We start from the raw sequence: 17,371 nt of genomic DNA on the forward strand, positions 1-17,371 counted from the left end.
TAGTTAGTTTGCATGTGGCAGAAATCTTGTAAGAGCAGCTAATCGTGTGATATTTAAGCCGAGGGTGCCTGACATATAATATCAGCTCTCAAGATTTTGGCATCTTCCAGTCTCATACTGAATCCTAGCTCTAGTCTGGGCCAAACCCTAGAGGCTAAAGCTAATTCAAACATCTCCTCCATGGCCCATCTTTAATTAATGAACAAAGGAAGTCATACGAGTGGACTGGAGATGAAAGGCTTCCAATATGGTACCTAAGAGCAAATGCCATAGTCAGTGAGCTACTCAGAGGTGATCGGAAAGTGCTGTGTCTCCATTCTTACACAAATACATGGACAAAAAGGAAGGCTTTTTTCTTTAAATTAGGTAATACTATATATTAGTTATTTTGCTTTATTTATCCCCCAAAGCTTTATTCTTCCACTGGAGAAGAGGGATTAAGAATGTTCTCTATATTAAATTTTAATAAGTAGCCCTCTCCAATCTCACTAAGAACTGCTTGAGATAAGCATTATAATGCAATGGGCTTGATTCTGATCTCACTTAAGCAATGTCTACACTTGGAGCTAGTGATGTCATTCCCAGACAAGTAGACAAACTCGCGCTAGCTTTCAATAACCTAGCGAGCTAAAAATAGTCGTGTAGCACTGGTACATGCTCTCTATGGCGAGCCCATGCCACTGCCCATGTTACTGTGGCTACACGACTATTTTTAGTGCACTAACTCGATGAGAAGTTAGCTCAGCTCCAAATGTAGATGTAGCTGTACAATGATCTCATACAGATGTATCTCCGGTGACTACTTGTGAATTACTCCAGTGGAAGTGAGAATAGCATCAGGTCCGGTGTATGGTAAACAGCTTAGTTTGTCAAATCAGGGCAAGTCTGACCTTATATTTTGTTAAACTGAAAGCAAGAATTAGAACTTCAGCCATCATCCTCATTCCGTCCTGCTGATGGCAGGTATATTCCAGCCATTAGTTGCTGAATGTACCCAAAATCACAGGGCTCCAGAGAGTCATTTGTGCTGCTTATGTCTAAGGGTAGTTCTGGTTGAGGTCTGAGATCTGTTACTTTTTGTTTTGTGAACTGGTAGATTTTCAAAGCATTGTAGGGGATTTGGACACGTTACAACTAATGGAAGATATGCATCTGAATCCACTAGACTGCTTAGAAAATCTCTGTCAATTTCTCCAGGGTCTGCTTTTCTATAAAACCAGAGAAATGTCCCCTTTACAGGAATCTTTGTAGGAGAGGATTAAACATTGAAAGGTTACAGACACATAGGAATACAAGCCCTGCTAATCCTTTTAATGCGACCTATCATGTAAAAAGTGAAAATATTGCTGTGTTGGCAATAAAATAATTCTAGCTGCCTGAAAGATCAAGGTTGGCTAGGGACTGTAACAATGTTTTGTCTTTTCTTTGCCCAATGCAGGGAGCTGTGGTGGTGAAATTGTTGTCTGGAATAATAGTACAGAAAATGCTTACCTTAAAATGTACCTGGATCCCCAAAAATCTCTGAAATCCAAATCAGGTGAGTGAGCATCTTATTCAAGCAGCACTGCTTTCAGGCTCTAGGAAAAACATACATACTGTTTGCCTTATGCAGAAAATATTAAGTGTGCCACTAAATTACTGATAATTGAGAGGAGATTGGGGGATTATTTATATCTTTGTCTTGTCAGAGTGACAGAAAGCAGCCTTGAGGTTATACTTGCTTTATACCCTTTAGTTTATTCCCTATACGTCTCAAGGCTATTGCTTCTGTTTATTGTCACAGTTCTACATCAGCATTTTTATATTACCTTCAGCAGGGAGCATTCCCTTAATTTTTGCCTTGTTCAGTGTTGGGTAATAAATAATACCAACTGAACCTTGCAGAGGCTGCTACCCCTGAGGCTACCCAGAACCTGAAAACTTCACTGGGTTGATAGTCTGCACAGACTAGTAGCATAACATATATTAAGCACCATGCCAGTTGGAAATCTATAATTATTCCCCACTGTAATCTGTAGTACATTTTATGGTAGCGCACATCCAGTATAAAGAAAATGGCTTGGAAAAAACCTTCTATGGTTCTTATTTAGACTTCCTTAGGTTTCTTCCAAGTTTTGTGGGGGAATAAATACTGAAATATATATATCATGTCTTGAAACTCATTTCTTACTTGCACATACAGTACTCAGCAGGGCCATAGGAAAGGACTATCTGGTGTACTGCCACTTTATAATGAGCAAGACACTTCAGAGTGAGAATGCTTAAAAATTGTGAATACAGTAGATATGGCAAAGGAACCATATGAGTTTTCTGATCTTTAAAGGGTCTAAACCCCAGAGGAGCAGATCTTAAACTGATGTAAATTGGCATAACTGCATTGAACCACACTGACTTTAATCAGCTGAAGATCTGGTCCAGGCAGTGCAGATCAAATTACAGCTAAGTGACTCTTAATGGTCCTGCTGTTCAGTAAACATTCCGCAGAGATCATGGGTCAGATGTTCAGACAGTGTAAATTGGCACATCTGCACTGACATGAATAGAGCTATGTCATTTTATACCCTCTGAGGATCTGGCCCCCCATAACTGGGGAAAACTTCTCTTCAAATAGGTATTTCTTCATAATACAAATTATGTATGCAACTCATTGATCCAGCTGCTGGCAATAGAAAATGAGCTAGTTAATATATTTTGTGCTCATTAAACAGGAGACTGGAAATCTCATAGAGCCAGAATCCACCATTTTTACTGCTGAGGAAAAACCTTATTCTGTGAATAGTGCTATTGAAATCCAAAGGGCAGCTTGCAGGGTGAGATACTGCTCACCAAGAGTAAGGGTGGCAGAATTTGGCTCACATAAATAGTTTCAATAGTATGAACATCCAAAAGATTTCATTTGAAAATGTAAAGTAACAGATAAAAAAAAAACTTGGAAAAAATCAGATGCCAAGTGTTTTTGACATGTCTACTTATATACATAAAATCCTTTTATTGACTATCATAGGGAATGTCTCTTACAGATACTCTGTTACTACAACAGCAACTTAGTTCTGCTCGAAGAATGTCCTCTAGAAGACATACAATGTCTGTAGCTGACTTCTATGACACTGACACTGAGTGCAACAATGCTATTACTAAGCTTTTATTCCTAGAAGCTAGAAAGAATATTTCAGTGACAGGTACTGTAAAGTAATTTCTACACAGTAGAATGGTGGCTCTGCTTACTTTGCCCAAACTGAACATCAGTACTTGGAAAAGCTCATTATTAATAGTGATAATTGATTATTGCTTTCACAGTTTCCTTTCCTTCTTGCCCCTCAATAAAGACGTTACAATGCTTCTCCTATAGCATGTTAGAATATTTTTCAAACAATGTTCTTTTGTTTTGCATCCATTCTCATTGTCGTCTGAATTGATTTGCCCAGAACTCATATTGACAGTAAATTTAAATAATCCAGCGGAACTGGTCTGTATCTGAAGCCTGGCTACATACAGACATCCAAACTGTGTATTGGATTATACCCCCTGCAGTTCCAATTAAGTCAATGAGCTTGCACAGGATGCAAGTCACGGCAGAATTTGGTTTCGTACTGGTATATGCAGCTCTGCCTTTAAGAACGTAAATTATAACTTCTGCTGCTTTAACCAGACATTTTCTGAGTCAACATCATGTATTTGCAAAGCATATTGGAAAACGTCTGCAGATTTATCTGCAACTATTAAGAAATCTGTTATTAAAAGCTCTATTTAGGGTTTTTTTTCTGTATCTATAAAATAAATTGATTGACCAGGTTTCCTTTCACTCCCATAAAGAGAACCAATTACATAAAGATTACAGTGTATCACAATATTCATGAAAAGGTTAACAACAGGTCCCCAAAGAGTGTTTTTAGTACTAGACTTTGTTTTGTTGTATTGCTCTGAACTACATACCTCAAATATCTATTGAGTAAAACATATTTCATGTGACTGGAGTTTACTGTGCCAAGGTGCTCTGCACAATATTGAAACAGTGACAAAAATAGAAATATGGGTTCATGCATAACAGAGAATTGCTTATAATAATAAATGCTGATGATTCTTTCTGCTTATTCAGCCACATTTCTGTGTTTTAGGTGGAGCAAACTTAGTGTCATGTGGAGGTGCTGGCTATGTTAGGTTTTGGAATACCTTAAAAAGCCAGCTCATGGCAGAGTTTGAAGCCCACAGTGGAGCTGGATCCATTATCATGACCATTGATAAAATGAGTCAATACCTCATTACTGGGGATCTAGCTGGATGGGTGAAAATATGGAATATACAGGTACAAGGAAAGTATTTTATTCTCTCTTTGTATTTCTCATGTTCCCAGTTTGTTGGGATACATGCAAATAAGTTGGGTTTTACCTATTTTCTAACAAAGGAAAAAGATTGACCAACATTTTCAAACTTGGGGCCTAAGTACCCATTGAAGTCAGTGGGAGTCTTTCCACTGATTTCAGTGGGTGCTGGATCAGACCCTGGGGCACCTAATACAAAGCCTGACTGTCAGAAGTATCTCATTTTTCTTTAAAACACAGGGGGAAGAAAATCTTAGAGTTTTGCCCCCATCCTTCCTTCAAGGGCAGGGTTTGCTCCTCCATCTATCTCACACAGCAAGCTGTGGATCTTGCTCAGAAGATCTCCAGATCCAAAATACACCTTTCCTCAGATAACTGCCATTTCCTTTTCACCAGGACTACTGCCTTGGTTCCAGTGAGAACAAGGTAACCCAGCCACCTCGCCTGATAAGATCATTTCAGCCACACAATGACTGTGTTACTTATCTGGAGATCTGTGTGCGAAGCAGTTGCCTGCTCATCCTCTCCTCCTCTTCAGACTGCAGTATTGTTCTTAGTGATGTGTATGGTACAACAATTGGAATATTTGGCCAGGTAGAAACACTTCTCTTAGCAACTCTTATGGGTAGCGCTGGCTGACAGAGAACACTTCACTTCCAGAGACATGACTTTTTAATTAACTGCTTCACTGCTGGTCCTTCACATCAGCTTCTGTACTGCCAGAGCTGTCCTGTGGGGGTCTGCCATTCCGTTTAACCATGTTTGCTCTTCCTGTGCAGGACATAGCAGAAATAGCTTGAACAGATTTTCTCTTTAGATTTTGGCATGTCTACCTGAATTCTTGTCTGGGAAAACAGAATGCAAATGAAAACATACATCTGGCTAGGAAGTCATCCACACTTTTTATTTAAGTTCAAAATGCTTGATTTCAGTCCCACTCAAGTTTTGGGCAAAGATTGAGTCACTACTGGAGCTGGTCTGGAATTTCCTGACAAAATGGTTTTTAGATGGAAAATGATAAAACATTTCATGGAAATATATCTGTTTTTGACAAAACTTTTATTGGGAAGGTTTCTTAAGTCCAGGGTGGAACTTCTGGCCAAAACAAGTGAGAAAGATACTCTGCTTCTCCCAATAGCTGATTTAGAGCAGGGATTTGAACCTGGGTCTGCACAGCTCGGGTGACTGACTTAAACCATAGGCTACTGGCTATTCTAAATTAGGCTTCTCTGAACCTTGCCTCTTGGAGCTGCACAACTTTGTACCAGTGGGCCAAAGAGAAAGTGGTTAGGGAGACCCAGGTTCAAGTCCCTGATCTGTCTGATTTGGAAAACTTTTTTGGTGCAGGAAAATTGTTTACTGTCCAGCTCTAGTCACCACTGACTTTTTCTTACCTACCACTACTCCTGAAGCCATGTTCAGCAGATAATATCTGAATCATGGAGACATGTCTTCTAAGAAGAACAGATGGAACATTGTGAAACCATCATAGCTCTAATAAGGATAAATGATGATTTAATAATATATCACATTTAGTCACTATGAGTGGGGTGAACCTCCCTGCCTAGTGGTAAGAGTCCACCTAGTGATATGGGGGTAGGGAAATCTGGGTCCACTCCGCCAGATTTCCCACCCAGGGTCCTCTTGAGCACTGTGAAGCAGGAATCTGCTACCTGTGGTCCCGTGAACACTCTCCTCTGGGTCCCTTCCTACAGCTCTGCTCCCACCATCATGATGTGTCATGACTGGCGGCTGTCCTTGGCAATCTGGGGGTCTCAGTAGGCTAGGTATTTGTGGCTCTGTTCAGTAGACATCCCCATGAGGAGGCCTCCCTGGTGTAGTCCCTCTGCAGCAGTGAGTGCAGCTCTGCCTCTTTTGCCTGCCACCATGCTGTGCTGAAGAGACTCCCTTTTGAGTCCCTCTTCCAACTGGAGCCAGGCTGTGGAGGTGGGGCTTTCTGGGCCCAGAATTGTTCCTATGTCCTTAACTCTCCAGTGTGGGGTTTATTCACCTCATCATAGTCACTCATTCCTTAACTACCTAAAACATTAAAAACGTTACAAGCTTCTGTTCAGTGTGTTAGTAGAGGTGTTAGGAAAATTTTTGTATCCCTTTGGGGGGAAATTTTGGCTTTTGAAAATTAGTTTTTGTTCCAAATAAGAACAAAGAGTCAAAAGATCAGAAAGTTTTGGGAAATGAAAATGTTTGAAATCAGAAATGCCGAAACAGAAAACTGACATTTTTAACAGAAATTATCTGACATGTTGCTATAAGAGTCTTTAATTTTTCTGATCAGCAATGTGAAAAATGTAATCAAAATATACATTATTCTCACAAGAAACTAAACTATATTTTCAGTGGAGGGGGGGGTCAGGACTTTGTTGAACTAGCTCAAATGATTAGTTTTTCAAGGCAGGGTCTTGTGTTCGTCTCAGTCTCTGAGTTTATACAGTGCCTAGCACAACGGGACTCTAATCTTGGGTGTAGCCTCTAGGATAGTGGTGGGCAACCTGCAGCCCGTCAGGGTAATCTGCTGGCGGGCCACCAGACAGTTTGTTTACATTTGCACGGTCGCCCATAGCTCCCAGTGGCTCTCAGCCCCGGCCAATGGGAACTGCAGGAAACGGCGTGGGCCACAAGGACGTGCTGGCCACCACTCTCATTGGCCACGAACGGTGAACCACAGCCACTGGGAGCTGTGGGCAGCTGTGCAAATATAAACAAACTGGCGGCCTGCCAGCAGATTACCCTGACGGGCCGCAGGTTGCCCACCACTGCTCTATGAGGTACTGTAATGTAAATAATATGGATCTGGGACCAGGGGACCAGTTGCTCACGTAAGCATGCAAGAAAATAATGAAAACCAATAACTGTCTTAAAATTTTGCATCTGGTGGTACTTCTATATGAAAGGGGTTTTAAAAAAAAGTAGTAAAATATTTCTAGTTCTGAGTGGCTTTAAAATGCTTTCTGCTCTGCTTATTAGGAAGAGCACTGGCGAATTGAAAATGCTCCTGCCCACCCCAAAGGAGAACAAAATCAAGATAAAAATGTGGGCCAAAGGGAAGAAAAGGATGACGTTCTAAAGAAAAAAGAAGCCCCTGTTCTTGGAGGAGAGCCATCTCCTAAACCCCCAGAACAAGCTATACTTGGTATGGAAGACAAAGAAGAATCTGTAAACATGTAAGTCATTTATCAAAAGGGGGGTTGCAATGGTAGGCTTTGGCATTTAAAAAAAAAACACGTTTGTTTTCATCCCAAACTGAGACAAAAAAAGTTTATTTTTGTTATGTATGTGTTTATTTATTTATTGTGGAACAGAAATTACAAACAATTTTTGTTTGGAATTTTTGAAATGTTTTATTTCTTCATTTTTGATCAAAATGAAATGTTTCTACATTCCCCAAACTGAAATGTTTCATTGTGGTTTGTTGCCTGATGGAAAATCTTTTTTTTTTTTGGCAAAATTGAAATTTCCCCACAGAAAATGTCAATTTTGCAAAAGTGCATTTTCTGTCAGAAAATCATGTACTCTTTGAAGGGACAGAGCCACAATGTCTCTGCACAGAATTCCTCCTGGAGTGTCCCATTAGGCAGTGCAGGGCCATACCATACCTATGTTATAATACCACCTTGCTCCTTCTGTTCATCAGTAGATCTTAGAATGCTTTATGAAGGGGTTAAGTTTGATTATACTTTCTATTTCCCCCCATTATATTACTGTTTCATATACTTTATAACTGAGACAGAGAGGTGAACTGTGACAGCAGGCCAGTGGAAGAGCTGGGAGCAGAACTCGGGTGTCCTGAGTCCAAGTCAATGCTCAATTCACTAGGCCATGCTTCTTTCCTATAAATGAGCCCTAGCATGGTATGTGTTAGTTTGTTAAGCATTTTAAAAACTGTCTGTGATTGGATTACTTCCTGACACATTTTATGCTGCTTTAGTGATATTTTTTAGACTGCACTGTTCCTTCTATCATAACCATAATAAGTGTGCAGTTCATTACCTCCCATTCCAAGGGTTTATATTTGTTCTTAAAGCTCAAGTAGTTAGGTCTATATCTCTGAGAAAATACAGTGTACTCCTAAATGTTTACATCTTTAATGACTCTTTGTAACATGGACTGTGTCAAGGCATAAGAGCAGTAAAATTAAACTGTACACAAGTCCTTCTTTGGCTTAAAAAAATTCCTGAATGTAATAGCGTGAAACATTTACATTAATAAAAGGTTATATTCTTACATGAGATTATTAGAAATGTCACATAATGTCAGCAAAGTATGAGCAAAATGGATTCAAATTAACAGCATTTTTGTGATAGATAAGATTGTGCAGAGCATAGTGGTACGTTCTTAAAGATTAAAGAGCAAGTGATAAGTATTTATTGTGGTGAACAGCATTTTTAAATATAATGGATCTCGTTATAATCTTAGAACAATTCCAGTGATTTCAGTGCAGTAGCTCCTGATTTACTCTGTGGTAAATGACTTCTGAATCAGGCCCAGTATCCACAAGTTTTAATATTTTCATAGAAAATGAAAAAAGCTGCCAAAAATAATCCAAGTTGAACCACTGCAATATAACAATGAGCACATACCTTGCTTAAGCATTCTCCAAATGCTCCCCAGCAAAATCTCTGGGCTCAGTAACATTGCAGATTCTGCTGTTTTCAGAAACATACTAAATGTGTGCTTGGAGAAGTGCCAGATTTCCCTTCTACCCTGGAGCAGAACAGGTGGTTTAGTAGACTTCTCTTGAGAGGAAGCTGATTTTTTTCAGAAGCACCTGAAGACAAAGAGGTGGAATTGTTCCAATTCTAATACCCTTTACAAGCATATGAGACAGGAGAATGGCGTTTGTGTACTCTAGCAAATATTTCACTAGTATGTGGTCTTGGGAGCAATTACATCTTCAGTCAGGGCCAGATGCATCAGAAGTGGGGCCTCTTAGTGCTTATTACTAGAACATGTTGATGTGGTTCCAAAGCATTAAAGGTACAATGACACTCCTTTATAGCATGTTCTCTTTGTAGACCTATAATATCATGGGGCTGTAGCTTGGGTAGTAGGTTAATCATATTTATTATTTCTTAACAGAATGACAGTGAGTCTGGATGGAAAGTAGTGCTGGTCATAAAAATTCCAACAAAACATTATTTTCTCAAAATATTCTGATTTGAGAGAATCAAAAAGTTTCACAGAGATGGTTCGATTTTTGCCAAAGTTCCAATGAAAACCTGCCTGCCAAGTTTCCTGCTAGCCCATTGGCCCAGTTCCTTGGCAGCCTGGGGCTCCAGGTCTACAGTTCTGATAGGCTACAAGGCCCCAGAGCTGGTACTCCACTCTCTTTTTCAGAGAACTTCAAAATGTTGGGGTTTTGTTCCAAATTTTAAAAACCTCTGCGAAACAGAATTGCCTTTCTCTGCACAGTTATAGTCACAAGGAAAAGTGCTTACTCGCCAGGAGGATGGCTTGGAGTCTTGGTAAATGGCCTAAAAGTGCGTTCTCTCATGGGATCTTCGTGAAAGAAAACTTCTCTCATTCACTACAAAGAGATTTTTGCAATCATTAGATTCTTTTTTGCTAAACATCCAGCCTCATACTTCAATGATCAGTAAGTCATTTTACACATGAATAATAAAAATGACTATGGGCCCAATCCAAAGCCCATTGAAGTCAATGGAAACCTTCCTAATGATTTCAATAGACTTCTAATCAGACCCTATAAGATTATATGTAGTCATGTAGCATATGGTTACTGAAACAAAAGCCATATGGAGCTATACACATGTACTATATTCTGACAGTCAGCGTATGTGGACCCAGAAAGGTGTGACCCTTTGAATGCATAATAACATATGCCAGGCAAAGGATAAAAATAGAAACTTCAGGAGGAGACAAAATAGATGCCTATCATTTTGTTTTTGCATTTAAATTTTAGCCAAAAAAAAAAAGTCACTTGTATCTTTCTAGGATCAGTCCATGGGAAAACACGATATTGGGTAAAAAATACAAAGAAAGCAAAATCCAGAAAGGAAAGAAACATAAGTTCTTCAATGGGAAGACCATGCAAAACTCCACTGGTAAACAGTCATTTTGACTTCATAACCTCAGTAGTTGTTATCTTGCATATCTGTAAATACAGAATCTTATGGGGTCTTTCCTGGGGAGCAAGCCTGAGCGAACCAATGGTAATGGAGTTTTTCTACTGATAGGGAGTTAATAACGGTTCTGGTCTCTTCCTTGGGCCACCTTACAATAGATGTCTGCACTCAGACACAACCTGCTCTCCTACAAAAAGAATCCAGGTGGAGACAAGAGGTCCAATTTGCAGTGAACTCAATGAACTACATGATTTGTGGGTGGGGGCACATTCATTTCCTACAGGTGCACTTTAGGCATCCCTACTTTCAAATTTGTCCAATGCAGGGTAAAGGAGGTTGGGGCACTACTGATTTGGTTGAGATGTGCTACATAAATATTATATCATTTTATCAAGTGCATTTGTAGTTTGCTTCAAATAACTTTGAATTACATCTTTAAGAAATAACTGAAAATCTTTTAGCATCTGGAATTTCACAGGATGGACCCATTCTTGTTCTCAGTGATAAAACTAAAATAAGTTGGTGGCCCTTAACATTGTTAATTATCTTTAGAAACCTAATCCATTTTCTTTGGTTTTACTTAAATAGGTACAAGAAACTATTTTCACTCTGTATTTTATGGAGGATGTTACGTATTATAGAGAAGAAATTGGAGAATATCCAAATTGACTTGTGAAAAGTGTCACTTCCAAGTGAAAACTGGGTGTTCCCCCCCCCCCCCTTGAATTCTCAGCTAAGAACCGACAATCTTGAGCTTTCTCTGGTTGTTTTAAATAAAAATGATTGTTGATTTAATCTGTACAGCTGTGTTTACAGAGCTGAATGTTTCTTGTCTCTGAGTATTATAGCAGCACAAATGGAGTAATATGAATGAAGATAGACAAGAAAAGTTATCTTATCTTCAAAATACAATTGGGCTGTTATGTGGAATTAATTCTGGTTTTTCAATAATCCTGCTGCTTTAAAGGAACATTTAGGTCATTAAATATTGGAGCCCTTGAGGACGTTGTTGAAATGAACAAGCCTGACTTTGTTCTAAACCCTGATAAATACTTCAGGGAAATGACTGAGGAGAAGTGCCCTGAAAATCTGAAGCTCCCTACTCTTTCAGAAAGTAAGTAGACCTTGATTATATTCGCATTTCTCCAGCTTTCATTATAGAAAGGCAAAAATAAAGGTCACTAGCTTTTGCCATCTGTGCAAAAATAAGGTGAAGGTAATAGAGAACTCTAAGATTTATTGCTTAGCTGCTGATCTGGGGCTTCAACACAGCAGCAGGACACATAATCCTATTTGAACAACTTCTTATTTTGTAAGGGCTTGATCCAAAGTCTACTGCAGTCTATGTTAATGGGAGGTCTTTCTTTCAGTAGGTTTTGAATCAGCCCCTAAATGTTCTGAGACAGGATTACTCTGGAGCATTCACTTTTGATTCTGTTCTTGGTAGAAAAGAACAATCTTATTTTTAACAGGTTTTGACAAACGAGAGAGAGAGAGAGAAAATATATATTCCAGTGAATTTCTGCTAAGCTGATTTGTGTCCCAATAAAGCGAGATGTTTCTGGTAGTATGCTGAGGAGTCCCCCTTTACGGAAACTTTCATAGCACACACTGGACTCCTTCCCACTGACAATCAAAAAAAGACAGGAGGTGACAGATGGGGCAGAAGGGTGTCTAGGCAAGCATGAGGAGCAATGCCATCTCTGATGTAGCCCCATTCAAGAAATGGCAGAAAGAGACAATTCTTCAATCAGCTTTTCACACCCAACTTCTGAATCTTCATATGGCTGGCAATAACAAAAGCACTCACGAAAAACAAAAATTCAGTGAAACAAGGAGGGAAATGGTGAGAAGATACGTGCAGCGCAGTTCTATCCAGGCTGACTGGAGAAAATATTTACTGCTATACTCAATGATTACAGAGTGCTCTTGAGCCATTACACTGTGCTTTACATATTCCTACAAAACAATCACAAAATGGATCTTCAATAAAATAACTATTACATCGGACTGTTCTTTAAAATACATATGGGTTTTCTGTACCTCTTGCCAACCTACACTTTCCCTCCCACACAAAACCAAGCTGACTTTTTTGGCAAGGTTTATATAACTGCTTAAGTGTTGATCCATAAAGAAAATTGGCTTGTCTGACTGTTTATTGTGACTGCACTCTCTCTGGCATTTTCCTTGATGACTCTCCAGTGCTTCTCCTTTTGCTGCTCCTTCAGAAATCCTGATGTTGAAACATCACTGCTAACCATTCTACTATAGCATTTAGGGTTTGTTGTAGAACACATCATTGCAATATTTATTTGATAAGGCTTATCTACAAAATTTAGCTATTTTAATGTCAATAATTCATGTTTATAGTGAGTTACTGTTAGGTTTGTGTGAGCCAATCAGCAGGGGTCAATTGAGAAGTATGAGGAAAGCATTGAGAGTGCGTGTGTGTGTCGGGGATGGGGGGGATGAACCAATTAAATGAAAGCCTTTGCAGCTGAATCAGCAAGGCCAAATTTTGGCATTGCATGTCTACATTTTAATTTTAAAGATTGCTTCTGTAATCTATATCTTGAGGTTGGATTAATTGCCACATGAACTTCATTTACTAGTCAGGTGCCTGTTCCCAGCTGGCAAAAATATCTTTTTTTCTCACAGTGTATTTTACCAACCTACTGGTGTTCTCTCTCTCTCTCTCTCTCTCTCTCTCTCTCTCTCTCGCTTTGTTTCTGACTTGCTCCTGTGAAAGATTCAGATGTGGAATAGTAGGGTTATATTTAGGTCTGACTGATTCCATCCTCTATTCATTAATCCAACTGAAATTCATGATGCATAGACTTAAGAAGCAGATTTTACACTTCCATATGTACATTCTATTCTATTAACCAAAATAACATAAATTTACAAAAAGTAAAGAGTGGGATCCAATGTGTAATAACATGAATTGAATTAGGTGTAATTTGGTAGGTTCAGAGGTAATAAAACCAACAATCAAATGTCACAAACATAACACTTAGTAAATCCAAGTTTATAATAAAGTGGTGATGGCATCTCACTAATCTGGGAAAGCAACTATTGGCCAAATATGGATCTTTAATATAGATCCTTGTCAAGTCAGTCAAGTTTCTGTCAATTAGTAGTTATGGGCTATCAGTTACCAAAATCAAAGTAAGAATTTTTTTTAAAATGTCAACAGTTAGACCTTATCTTGCACGTGCTTAAGCAGGTGACTAGCTGTAAGCATATTAGTAGCCATATAGAAGTCCCATGAAGGTTAGGCATGTGCTTGATCATCTTATTGAATCAAGGCCTGGGCACAAGTGCACCATTGATCTTGTGCAGAGTCCCACTGATGTCATGGGAATTCTGCCTGTCCCAGGCACTTATAGAGCCCCCACCACTGTCGTATCTGACCACCTTACAACCTGAAAGTATATTTATCCTCACAAAACCCCTGTGAGGTAGGGAATTTGTGTGGATCCACTTGCAAAGTCTAACCCTTACTCTGTTTGCTGTCCTGCTCCAAAACCCATTGAAGCCAATGGAAACACTCCCATTGACTTCAGTGGCCTTCGGATCAGGATCTAAATGCCCAATTCTTTCCCTAAGTATTAATAACAACAAATCATAGTGAAGATTATTCACGCTCAGGCACACACCTAGATATTAAAAACTGTAAACTCCAAATATATTCTGAATGATTTTAGAACTGCTCTCTAATTTCTTCAGAAATTTGCCAATTAGTAAATTACAAGTTAATTATGTATTAAACACAGATAATGTATTCATTAGTCTTTTCTCCGTTTACCTTTGTTTCCGGTTCTGTTTAATATCAGGATATGGTAAATTATTTAAAATTCTAATCCTTTAAATCATTAAGAATCTTGTCTAAAGCCCACTGAAGTCAATAGAGAGATTCCCATTGACTTCAAGTCTCATGACTCTAGATGAAGTTAGTGTGAGCTGCTGATATTCAGCACCTTTGGAAATTATGCTCTTAATTCTTTGAGCCATGTGCTTCCTTATCTCCTATTCTGCATGAAGGATGCAGCTTCTTGCTTAAGAAGTAATGAGCAGTGCACAGTACACTTGCTCAGTCATGCAGACAGTCAACTAGCAGTTTAAATTCTTTTGTTTCAATACAGGATAATTTGATTTCAGCTTTTTATGATCCCTTAAGAGCAATAAAGAGATTAAAATAAATTAAAAGAACAGTGTTTTGGTTTTTTGTTTTAAAAAACCACAACAACCTCTGTTCTTTCTCCCTCTCAGTTAGAGGATTCATACCTTCACATCTTCAGAGGCAGACTGGAAATTTAAGGTCCAGATCCTAGAATGAGCACTCCATATGAGGCACAGGACTTTACCCACAGGGCATTCTTTGCAGAGTCTGGGCCTAAATGCTTAATGTACAGATTAAGCCAAAAAGAAAGAGCAAAATGTAAAGTAATTTCCAAAAAGCCACAAACTTTTCTTAGCAGATCTGGAAGCAAAAAGTCAGTATTGTTCTCTCAGATTTATTCTGGTTTTGTTTCTGTTTTTTCCCCCCTCCTGTGCCTTTCTTTTTAAGAGTGCATCTTACCCAACATGATTGATTTTGATGTGAATTTCATTCCTGTTTTTTAGCCTTGAAAGCTGTATTTGATGAGAAGAGCCTGTTCCCAAAAGAAATTCTGGATCGTGAACAAAAAGCAAGGCAACTATGTGAGCAAATGTGCAACGAAGGCAAGATGAAAAGAAATAAGAAGCAAGCAAAGTTGAAAGAAAAATAAACCTTCTTGTTACAAAGAAGATAAGTGCAAAGAATACCATATACAGAATGAAGCTGGCTTTGCCACAAACAGTTTAACAAAGTAAGCCCTACTTTTAGGGTCAAATCTTCCAGTATTTGCTTGGGACCTGCTCCTGCAGCCAGGCACTCAGTGAGTAACTTTACTCATGTAAGTCTCATTGAAGTAACAGGAGTCAATCAGAGCACTCCATGCATGTTTGTCTGGAGGATCAGCCTTTTGGAAAAAATCTGCCTGAAGTTACTGGCCATTCCACATGCAGAGGGTTGCTAATTTGGATACTTTTGCAGGCCTAATCTTGCAAACTGTTAAACATGTGATTCCCCACTGAGTTCAGTAGGACTATTGATGTATGTAAATAAACTCATATGCATAAAGAACAGGAGTACTTGTGGCACCTTAGAGACTAACAAATGTATTAGAGCATAAGCTTTCGTGGGCTACAGCCCACTTCATCCGATGCATAGAATGGAACATACAGTAAGAGATATATACACACAGGTAAGTTGGAAGTTACCATACAAACTGTGAGAGGCTAATTAGTTAAGATGAAGCTATTATCAGCATGAGAAAATGGAATGGAATGGAAGAGAATGGAAATCCATCAACTTCATGAAAAAACTCGTACAGATACAGACAGACATCATCTTCCTTTCCAAATGCAAACAGATGGACATCATACTAAAAGGACTAATGGTAAAAAATCCATTACAATCTCCATATCACACAGACTGTGCTGAGAGATTGTGCCACACACTCTCAAAGCAACTGCAAAACCACCTGATCAACATCCTCTACAGCAAACAGGGAAAGATTAAGAATGAGCTCTCAAAACTGGATACTCTCATAAAAAACCAACCTTCCACACAAACTTCCTCATGGATAGATTTTACAAAAACTAGACAAGCCATTTACAACACAAACTTTGCTTCTCTACAAAGGAAAAAGGACACTAAACTATCTAAATTACTACATGCCACAAGGAGCCACAACAGTGGTTCCCTTAACACAGCCAGCAATATTGTTAATCTTGCCAGCTATACTCATAGCATGGCAGAAGAGTCTGTCCTATCTCGGGGCCTCTCCTTTTGTCCCTCCAGGCCCACGAACATGATACAGTTCTGTGGTGACCTAGAATCCTACTTTCGATGTCTCCGACTCAAAGAATATTTCCAACACACCTCTGAACAACATACTAACCCACAGAATCCTTCCTACCAACACTACAAAAAGGAGGAGTCTGCATGGACTCCTCCTGAAGGTCGAAACAACAGACTAGACTTCTACATAGATTGCTTCTGTCGACGTGCACGGGCTGAAATTGTGGAAAAGCAGCATCACTTGCCCCATAACCTCAGCCGTGCGGAACACAATGCCATCAAAAGCCTCAGGAACAACTCTGACATCATAATCAAAAAGGCTGACGAAGGAGGTGCTGTCATCATCATGAATAAGTTGAAATATGAACAAGAGGCTGTTAGGCAGCTCTCTAACTCCACATTCTACAGGCCATTATCCTCTAATCCCATTGAGGATTGCCAAAAGAAACTACACCATCTGCTCAAGAAACTCCCTGAAAAAGCACAGGAACAGATCTGTGGAGACACATGCCTAGAACCCCGACCAGGGGTATTCTATCTGATTCCCAAGATCCATAAACCTGGGAATCCTGGATGCCCCATCATCTCGGGCATTGGCACCCTGACAGCAGGATTGTCTGGCTATGTGGACTCTCTCCTCAGGCCCTACGCTACCAGCACTCCCAGCTATCTTCGAGACACCACTGACTTCCTGAGGAAACTACAGTCCATCGGTGATCTTCGAGAAAACACCCTCCTGGCCACTATGGATGTAGAAGCCCTCTGCATCAACATTCCAAACAAAGATGGACTACAAGCTATCAGGAACGGTATCCCCGATAATGTCACGGCAAACCTGGTGGCTGACCTTTGTGACTTTGTCCTCACCCATAACTATTTCATATTTGGGGGTAATCTATATCTTCAAGTCAGTGGCACTGCTATGGGTACCTGCATGGCCCCACAGTATGCCAACATTTTTATGGCTGACTTAGAACAACGCTTCCTTAGCTCTCGTCCCCTAACACCCCTACTCTACTTGCACTACATTGATGACATCTTCATCATCTGGACCCATG

The 17,371-nt window shown here is 39.5% G+C and overlaps 1 protein-coding gene across 1 annotated transcript in view; it reads left to right on the forward strand.

Moving 5' to 3' along the window:
* The window catches only part of WDR49 (WD repeat domain 49), a 76,845-nt gene extending 61,224 nt beyond the window's left edge, over positions 1 to 15,621 (forward strand). Inside the window, exons 13-20 of the mRNA XM_074963615.1 lie at positions 1,439 to 1,537; positions 3,021 to 3,179; positions 4,116 to 4,303; positions 4,716 to 4,913; positions 7,305 to 7,501; positions 10,293 to 10,402; positions 11,391 to 11,537; positions 15,050 to 15,621. Of these exons, the coding sequence (XP_074819716.1) occupies positions 1,439 to 1,537; positions 3,021 to 3,179; positions 4,116 to 4,303; positions 4,716 to 4,913; positions 7,305 to 7,501; positions 10,293 to 10,402; positions 11,391 to 11,537; positions 15,050 to 15,195 (1,244 nt within the window). The 3' untranslated portion in view covers positions 15,196 to 15,621. The remainder of the gene's footprint in view (positions 1 to 1,438; positions 1,538 to 3,020; positions 3,180 to 4,115; positions 4,304 to 4,715; positions 4,914 to 7,304; positions 7,502 to 10,292; positions 10,403 to 11,390; positions 11,538 to 15,049) is intronic.
* Positions 15,622 to 17,371: the final 1,750 nt, after the last annotated feature.

Source organism: Natator depressus, chromosome 9 (assembly GCF_965152275.1).
Source record: "Natator depressus isolate rNatDep1 chromosome 9, rNatDep2.hap1, whole genome shotgun sequence".
Classification (NCBI taxonomy): domain Eukaryota; kingdom Metazoa; phylum Chordata; order Testudines; family Cheloniidae; genus Natator; species Natator depressus.